Source organism: Glycine max, chromosome 2 (assembly GCF_000004515.6).
Source record: "Glycine max cultivar Williams 82 chromosome 2, Glycine_max_v4.0, whole genome shotgun sequence".
Lineage (NCBI taxonomy): Eukaryota > Viridiplantae > Streptophyta > Magnoliopsida > Fabales > Fabaceae > Glycine > Glycine max.
In genome coordinates, this window is record NC_016089.4 from 49,755,298 (window position 1) to 49,764,927 (window position 9,630).

Consider the following 9,630-nt stretch of genomic DNA (forward strand, 5'->3'; position numbering starts at 1 on the left):
TTTGTGTTTTTTTAAAGGCTTTTTGGTATCGATTTGTTTAATAGCATAATATTTAAAATTATCCTTATTAAATGTAGAGTTTAATTTCTTTACTTTATTAGCTCAAACTTTTTTATATTGTAAATCAATTAAAACCATGATGGTGTCATGATGGGTATATATAATATAATTTGAATGAAACTATTATAAATGTCAGCTAACTTTTTATATATCACAATTTATTCTTTAAATATTTGAATTGTATTTTAGTGGAATAAAGGAAAAGGAAATGAACAAAATTAGGTTTATTCATTCATTGAGAAATACGACGACGTTTAGCAAGAGCGGTTTTCTGGTCTCTGCAACACTAGGAAGAAGCAGCAGCATCAGAGTTGAATCGCGTTTTCCCAGCAGAAGAAGAACGGAGCGCACGCACATCTTCTCAGCTGTGAGTGAGAATTTGGAGAGTAGAAGAAGACGCAGCTGATTGTGGAAATGTCAGTGCAAGATTACCTGGATAAGCACATGCTTTCCCGAAAACTCGAAGATGCCGTCAATGCCGCCGTTAGGGCCAAAACCTCCGATCCCGTTCTCTTCATCGTATCTCTCTCTACCTCTCATAATCTCTTTTCACTTTTTTTTTTTGTTTCTCTCATCGGAACTTCTCAGCATGCGTTTTTACGGTGACCGCAGTCGAATCACATGCGAAAAGCAGTGCAATCGGTGATAACAAAAATCAAGGCGAGGCAGATCCTAGATAGCAGAGGAATTCCAACCGTCGAAGTCGACTTGCACACTAACAAAGGCGTGTTCCGCGCTTCCGTTCCCAGCGGCAACTCCACCAGCATGTAAGCCTTTTTTTTTTTTAATTATTATTAATCGCTCTCGTTCAATTATCGATTTGGTTGGTCAATGATTCGTTTCAGGTATGAAGCTGTTGAGTTACGCGACGGTGACAAAGGAGTGTATCTCGGAAATGGCGTGGCCAAAGCTGTTAAAAATATCAATGACAAGATATCTGAGGCGTTGATTGGTATGGATCCTACGCTTCAGTCGCAGATTGATCAGGCCATGATTGACCTCGACAAAACTGAGAAGAAGGTATTTTAACGTCTGTCTCTCTCTCTCTCTCTCTCTGTGCTGTGAATTCAATCAATTGGCTGTCAATTTACCGTATTACATATTGGTTAGTGATTAGGAAAAATGCTATGAAAAGGTTGAATAGTATTATAGTATGGTTTTACTGTCTTTCTCATTAGTCCTGGATACATGACTTCTAGCTTTTCTTAGTTACGTTGATGGATACAATTGGGATAGTGCTTGCTAGGTTGCTACTCGGAAACAACTCTAGGTGGTGAAGCTCGTAGTGTTCCTTCTCCATATATTTTTACTGTTTTATTTTCTCTCTCTTCATTTTCCATTTCTTTTACAAAGTGCTCACACTTAGGCTAGTAGAAAAATTTGTTTGGCTGTTGGAAATATGATAAATTCATACAGGATACTATGGAAGCATTATTTGCATTTCACTTAGTATGTGCATACTCAGTTTCCTTTTCAGTTTTGAATCGTTCAAGTCCATAATATAATTTTTTTAAAGATAATTCCTAGAGATTGTCTTTCTTCTATATGCTTCGGAGAGCTTGATGAAGGCAGTGTGTGTCATTCATTCTTATATCATGCACTTGTTGCGATCAGATACTAGCGCATGCATGTTTGAATAATTCATCTTAGCAATATAGTTCTCCCAATTTTTGTAAGATTTAATATATATATATATATATATATATATATATATATATATATTTATTTATTTATTTATTTTATCTGTTCTGTTTCCGATTTTCTCTGCAGGGGGAACTTGGAGCCAATGCTATATTAGCTGTGTCCATTGCTGCCTGTAAAGCTGGTGCTGCAGAAAAGGAGGCATGGCTCTTTGTCAATTAATATTTTTATAAGTTTGTTTAACTTTTAATCTGTAAAATAAGTATATATGTTCAGTCATGATATCATGAAAATAAAAACAAAAGCATACAGGTTCCACTTTACAAGCACATTGCTGACCTGTCTGGAAAAACCAGCCCAACACTTCCTGTTCCTGCCTTTACTGTCATAAGTGGTGGAAAACATGCTGGGAGTAATCTGGCCATTCAGGTATAGTTTCTGTTGAAGTTTAATTTCCTAGACATTCTCATTTGTGTTTTAATAATCTTACTTCCATTAGGGATGTGTTCCTTTTCTCTAAACAAATTAATGAACAGTGAAATTAAATGACAAATGTTCAATTGTTTTTGTTGTAACACACACCTGTTCAATTATTTATGGCGTAACTTTAGCAATTTATTGTTGTGTTTGATTCTGTTCTTTATTTTCTGACCTAACATAAACAGATATAGTTTCTTTTTAGTCTGTGTTCCTTCTGCTTCATAGTGATTTAGACTCTTTTAATTATGAAGTCTTTCTTACATAATTCCTATTAGGAAATCATGATTCTCCCAATTGGAGCAAGCAAATTTGAGGAAGCATTGCGAATGGGCACTGAGACCTATCATCACTTAAAGGTGGTTTTGCTTTATTTCTTCTTGTTTTTTTTACCCAATCCTATTGCTTTTACTTTCTATCTTTAGAGATTTTTTTTTCTCCTCATAATTTCACTCATTACAATGTTCCCAAGCTAGAAACATACCAACTTTAGTTGCATTGTCGTTTACCTGGCTTACAATGATTTAGATTGGTAGATCCTATGCTATTACTACTACAGTCTTCCTTTGTTGTTGCTTACTGTTCCTATGGTGGTGGTATTTGGTTTTAATTGATTTGACAATCCAATCTGTTGTTTCCCAGCCCATATATATGTTTTTTGATCAATGATGGATTAAAGAATTCTAATAGTCACTTGCTGATATCATGTTTAAGCTGATACATTTATTTATTGTTGATAACAAAAGGGCAGGCTGTCATTACAGAAAAATATGGTGCACATAACTGTAATGTGGGTGAAGATGGTGGCTTTGCTCCTAATATATCCAGGCAAGCTTTTTATTGGATTTCTACAGCTTTTGAAAATTCTGTACTGTTAAATACAACAACAAAGCCTTTTTCCATTTTGTGGGGTCAATTACATGGAACCACTGCACCAAAAATTTCTGTAAAATTCTTCACCGCGAAATGAATAATATAAAAGGGGTAAAAGGTATCCATTTTAGAAGAAAGGAAAGAAAAACAAAAAATATCTCCAAACTACTACTTTCACTGCTGTAATTTCTCTTACTGTCGTGATTTCTTGGATACATTGATATGATATCTCTATTCCTTTGAAATCTATGATAAATATATGATGAAAAGAATTTCATTTGTATTTTGCCTCTTAATCTAACTTGCATTTTCTTTTAGTCAACATTTTGAACTGCTGCATGTTATAATTACCATGTTATCTTCTACATGGTAAATGCATGTTATGAATCATGATTACATCTGTTTTTTAAGATTAATAAAACCAGCTAGTTTCCAATGTGCATAAATATTTTTAAATTCAGGTGAAATATAAAACTGGAATATAAGATGTATAGATTAAAATAGAAAATAAAAATTATAAACATGATATGAAGAATTAATTCCAATGATGTAAAAGAAGAGAGTAGATTAATAGATTAAGTTAACTTTCAAGAGAATATACTATTAAATTTATTATAAAGGGGTGGTTGTATTAATTATCTACTTGCTTTTGCTTATTGTTAATGTTATTGGAAGCTAATTTTCTAAATTTTTAAGCAACTAAAGATTTAATACGAAACTATTATAGTTTTTTAAATATAAAATCACTTAATATTTATGAAATTTGCACTTGGCTAATCTTGTTACATTTAAGTATTTTTCCACTCAAATAATTCTCTTGTTATATTAAGCATTTTGATTTTACTTCTACCCTTTAGCTGACTGTGTTTAAGTATCACCAGCTTTAGAGAAGCCCTGGATCTTGTGAAGGAGGCCATTAGCAGAGCTGGTTATGATGAGAAAATAAAGATAGCTCTTGATGTTGCTGCTACAGATTTTTGCATAGGTAATTTTAAGTTTCTCTCGCTTCTATACTTTTAGATTCTCAAGAAAATGGAATTTGGCAATATTTGCTTTAATATTTTGCTTATAGCTATTTAATGAGAGACTGTGTTGCAGCAGTGCTATGCTAACTGTTTTACTGCATCATTTATGAAAAATATGAAGCATTTATTTTACTTTGCAGTCATAGCAAAATAAAACTAGTCTTTCTAAGAGATGCAGAAATAGCAGTCTTATTTGATAATAGTACTTCAATAATGACTAAAAACACAAATGACCATCCTCAGCCATGGTAATATGTCATCTTCATATTCCATTTAGGGGTGTCATTTCAGCTTTGTTTCTGAATCTGCTTTTACAAGTATTATGTGACCCGGTATGTGTTTTTTTTTTTTTTGTATACTAGATAATAACTGTTTTTTTTTTGTGTCATTTCATCTTTAATTTTTTTTTATTTTAATACTAGATAATTAATTTGTATGGAAAGTTGCTGCAAAATATTATAATATTTCACTGTTGGTTGGTTTCTTCTTTTTCTAATGCTAAGTTGCTAACAGCCTAACACCTAGTATTTTTTGGACAGCTTTTATCTTTGAATAATTTTAACCAGTTTCTACTGTTGGGTATACGCCTTTTCCCTGATATAGGTAAAAGATATGATCTGGACTTTCAATCTCCTCAAAAGTCTGGACAGAATTTTAAGTCAGCAGAGGATATGATAGACTTGTACAAGGAACTATGCTCTGGTAAACCAGTTTATCTTAGTATTTTCCTGATGGGGGACATTATAAATTATTTAGCCTATGCCTTGTGTTTATGTTGGATTTTTCTTTTTGAATTTGTAGAATACCCTATTGTGTCAATAGAAGATCCATTTGACAAGGAAGATTGGGAACATATCAAGCATATCTCAAGTCTGGGGATTTGTCAGGTATTATTTCTTGATCAATTAATGTTTTGTTTCAATCTCTGTCTTAGTTTAACTGTTGCAGCCAAAGATTGATGCTATGAAGTAGACCTTATCATTTTGGAGATTACATGATATTTTTTAGTGATAGCAATGGATATTTTTAATAGAAAATAATAACCAACTGATTCTTAGTGTATCAAGGGAGGAAAAACAATATCATATAAAATCGTTTTGTCTTTTGTCACATTATTGGGGTTGAGCGTCAGAAAAGTTATTTGCATATTACCACCAAGATGTTGAGTTTATTTATTGGCTACTGATTGGAACTTCTGTTTTTATGGTTTCCCTTCATTTTGAATGGTTGGTTCTACAGGTAGTTGGGGATGATCTCTTGATGTCAAATGCAAAACGCATTGAGAGAGCAATAACTGAGTCTGCTTGTAATGCCCTTCTTCTGAAGGTAACTTGCTGTTACTTCAATTAACCTTCAAGTGTTTGTTTTGCCTAAGGACAAATTTAATCTTATCTTTAAGTTTTTATTTTTTTGATATTATTTTGTTTTCAATAATAAATAGTAAACTTAGTTGTTCATAGACTGGAAGCAATCTTGCTTCAGATGTAAGTTGAGGTGTTGGATATTCACAAATATCTTTTTCATGCAGATACAAGATCGTAAATTACGAAGCTAGTTTATGTAAAAAGAGAAAGAGATCTAAACATAGCATGCCTGTAATTTAGTTTTGCCAATTTTTATTTTTATAAATCATTTGGGAGGGTATTTTAAATATCCTCCTTTGTACTTTTTCTTCTGTTTTCTTGAAGAAAATAAACATTGAAATGTGATGATTTACCATTGTAATCTAGGTCAACCAAGTTGGAACTATTACAGAGGTCATTGAAGTGGTGAAGCTGGCAAAAGAAGCACATTGGGGGGTGGTAACGTCTCATAGATGTGGAGAAACTATAGACTCTTTCATTGCTGATTTATCTGTTGGCCTTGCTTCTGGTGTAATTAAAGCAGGAGCTCCTTGCAGAGGAGAGCGGCTAGAAAAGTACAACCAGGTCTCTTTCTGATTCTTATGCTGATGGTTTTACTGCATGCATTATGGTCATGATTCTTGAATACTTCAAAAAAATTTATGTACCAGACTTATTTTGTCAACTCACCAATTCCTCTCCCATGGGAAGGTGGCGGCAGTTTTCTATGATAGGTGGTATATTTGCAATATCAGTAGTGTTTAAGTGATGATTTTATACTTTGTTCATTGCTGGTTGTAAATATGCTAATTTATTCCTCTTTAGGCTTCACACCCTATGTGGCTTGAAGGCAATATCTGCGTATGATTCTTTATAATAAAATGCATATTAAAAGTTGATATTTGTCGCATATGGATTCTCGTTTATAAAGTGAAACTAAGGAAAAGCATAACAATTACTATCTGAATTTTGATACAGTTACTTCGGATTGAGGAGGAGCTCGGAGATCAAGCAGTTTATGCCGGTGAAGATTGGAGGCAATAAGAATGAAAAAATTCTTCATATTGGTCTGTGATATGCTTTTCTTCTTTAAGTTTGATACGTGTGGTTGAAGTTCATCACTGTACCATATTCATCAACTGCTGATGTTCTATTGCCATTACGTCAACTTTGATCATTTCGTGCTATTGGGCTTTGGAGAATGTTTCAACGAGTATTCAACAATCTGTACAAGATAGTGCGGCTTGTTTATTTGTCTATTGTTATAGGGGATACCAAATTACACTAATTCAATGCTTTGGTTAAAATTGTTCTGGGCAAGTGATATTGATTATAGTTATCCAATTCTTCGCATTGCTTATGTTCCAGGGCACCTCCTTTTACAGACCTGACATATCATTAGATAGAATCTATCATTTTTACCTTTATTTATATTTTTTTATTCTATTCTTATTACTTTCTTGTTCCTTAATAATTTAAATTGATGTGTCATGAGCAATGGAGAAAGGGGGGGCTATTGGGTTTCCTCGCATTAATGCTTTTCAATTTTTTTCCTCCCAATATTATCTAGACATTTTGTAATATGTTTTTTTTTTTCAATAATAAGGATTAACTCGGTATTTTTGTTCTCTTTTAGCATAACGTAGTGCAGAAGGCCGTGAGATTAGTACCCTGAAATTTATGAAAGTCGATAAACGTGCAAACGTTACGTCTCATTATCAATTTGATCTACTAATTATACCTTTTTTTAAGTCCTTTCTTCGCCGATGGACAATTTTTAAATCCTTTATTGATGATTGAAAATGCCTTTTCACCTTATTGGGCCGTAATTGGAAAATGACAATGTTCAATTCCTTTTATCTACGCAGGAACCCCAGCAAACACTGTTGGTGCCAGGTCCTGCATTATATCTAATCATCTAACAGATAAGATGCGTTAAAAGCAATCGGCAAGTGAAAGCGAACATAACCCTTCTCAGCAGCAATTTTGTACTCAAACACAGCCTCCGGCAGCTCCATTGACAAGCGGATGGTGAGTGTATCAGACAACGACATTGCCGCCATGACCAGGTTCAGATACCTTATTTCAAATGCCAGGCTCACACATTGAGTCATCTCTATCACAGTGCCTCCACGAGGCTGCATAAATAAATAAATAAGTTCCACCCATCAGTTTAAATCCTAACCATAATATAATATTCTTTGGGTAACCCACATGCAAGAGAAAGAGAAAGAGAAAGATCAATTTAATGCTAGTGTACTATAAACATGCAATTAATTAATTAATTAATCAATATGTGAGCATACCAAGTGCATGCAGAGACCAAAATCTCCAGCGGCGACCAACAAGATAGGAGTATCCCTTGTGACAATAATGGAAATTATAGCTATAAGATAAGAAAATATTAGAAAGAAAGAAAGAAATAGAAAATTTGAGAAAGATGGATGGATCGAGTAGGAAGCAACGTACGAATGTTGGAAAGAGAATCGATGTGACAGCAGATTGTTGTAAAGACAGGTGAAGGCAACTCAACAATGGCATGGTACTCGGCATCCTCGTGAATATCGAGCAGGGGCCCATTGTCGATATCCATCATCAGATTCATCCGATGATCAGAAAAACTCAGGTTGCCTTGCGAGATAAATGAACAGAAGAGAATCTATAAAGAAAAAGATAGAGGAAGAAGTAAGTAATTAAGAATAAAGAAGGTACGCACTAGGGCATTGGAATGTGAAGGTGACGTGGTCTTGGCCTTCTAGGGCTGTGAGGGAGACGATGTCAGAATCGTGGGCTCGGTGGAGGAGCTGGAGCATTTGGTCGAGACTGAGGCCTACGGAGAAGACGTTGTCGCAGCGATAGTGAGCGAAAGCATCGGAGGGGATGAGGATCTCCATCATTGCACACTCTCTGCTGTCCATGGCTTTCAATGACAACCCTCTGCTTGAGAAAACGAATTTGGCAACGCCCGTCTCCACCAACTCTATGGCCTCTACCACATTCTTCACCTCTGACGCTTCTCCCAGAACAACTTCCATCACCATCTTCTTTCTTAACTTCTTGCTTCTCTTTCTCTATTTCCAATCAACTTAACCACTTTCTCTATAATGCAACCATTCCCGCCATTTTAAATATAATTCATCTTTAGTCTCTACAATTGCAATTTTTTAATCGCCTTCTTGTTATATCTAGATCCTTTAAAATGCTACAAAATTATAATAAATGGTGTAAAATTGCCAAAAAAAACAATAGATGATTTTTTACCGCCATAATTTAAAAAATAAAGTTTCTTTTTCTTTTCCCCTCGCCATTGAGGATTTTCTTTTCCTCCACACATTCTGACTGTTTTGGTGTTCTCTTACGACGTGTTAATGACCTTTTTCAACGACTCAAACCTTTGCATGGCATCACTAGTGTGCCGTTTGTGGTGGGAGGCACTACAGCTAGTTAGCTAGTGCAACAGATAATATTGTTCTCCGATGGGGGAAACACTTCAAGCACGGTTGCCGTAGGGTCCATCCTAGCTTATGCCAAAAGCCTCTCCTAAATCATAAAAGTCATTGCTCACCCAACCCAATTAGTAATATATAATAAATATTAAATATAATATAATAACTTATTAATATAATTTATAATTTTACGCTGTAATTTATATTTTTAATAAGTAAAATATATTCATTAAACATAAAATGAACATCCACAAGAAGTGACAATTGCAAAACAATGTCATTAATTTGAATATTCATTAGATATAATTTAAACGACTTTGTTAATATTTATGAGAGCTTACAGAGAATATAAATCACTTCCCCTTTTTATTGGCATAAATGAATAATAAATAATTTTTTGCCTTTAGATTTTTTTTTTAATCTTTTTTACATATGATCAATTTTGAACTTTTTTATATTAATTTTTAAATTATCCTGAATAGACTCGATAATCTAACATGGATCCGACATAAAAAATTCATATGAATCAATTCTAGATCGACCCATTTTCACCATTTGGCCCAATGGGTCAGGTTGATCAATCTGATCCATTCATTTTGTCGATCCTAGATGTGACTCTGTCCTTACCATGGTGGATGTAGACTTCATTTAGTATTAACGAATTTGGATGAAAAATCGAAAAGAGATTTTAGACATTGAAGATCAAAAGGTTTGAAAATTACAACTATAGAAAGTGAAATGAGATGTTTTAAATTAGATGGACTA

At 33.9% G+C, this 9,630-nt stretch overlaps 2 protein-coding genes across 2 annotated transcripts; one reads left to right on the forward strand and one right to left on the reverse strand.

The window, feature by feature from the left end:
- The first annotated feature begins 378 nt into the window (after positions 1-378).
- Positions 379-6,869, forward strand: LOC100789125 (cytosolic enolase 3-like). Its single transcript, NM_001255483.3, has 13 exons — positions 379-579; positions 673-827; positions 906-1,080; positions 1,831-1,902; positions 2,014-2,130; positions 2,457-2,537; positions 2,930-3,006; positions 3,933-4,036; positions 4,680-4,778; positions 4,878-4,963; positions 5,316-5,402; positions 5,807-6,004; positions 6,398-6,869. Exons 1-13 carry the CDS (start codon positions 475-477, stop codon positions 6,461-6,463), a joined length of 1,422 nt encoding a protein of 473 aa, NP_001242412.2. The 5' UTR covers positions 379-474; the 3' UTR covers positions 6,464-6,869.
- A 460-nt stretch (positions 6,870-7,329) lies between these two features.
- LOC100780038 (proliferating cell nuclear antigen) lies at positions 7,330-8,740 on the reverse strand. The gene is made up of 4 exons (XM_026126832.2): positions 8,136-8,740; positions 7,889-8,050; positions 7,726-7,805; positions 7,330-7,557 (listed from the first exon to the last, which is right to left on the reverse strand). Exons 1-4 carry the CDS (start codon positions 8,458-8,460, stop codon positions 7,330-7,332), a joined length of 795 nt encoding a protein of 264 aa, XP_025982617.1. The 5' UTR covers positions 8,461-8,740.
- Positions 8,741-9,630: the final 890 nt, after the last annotated feature.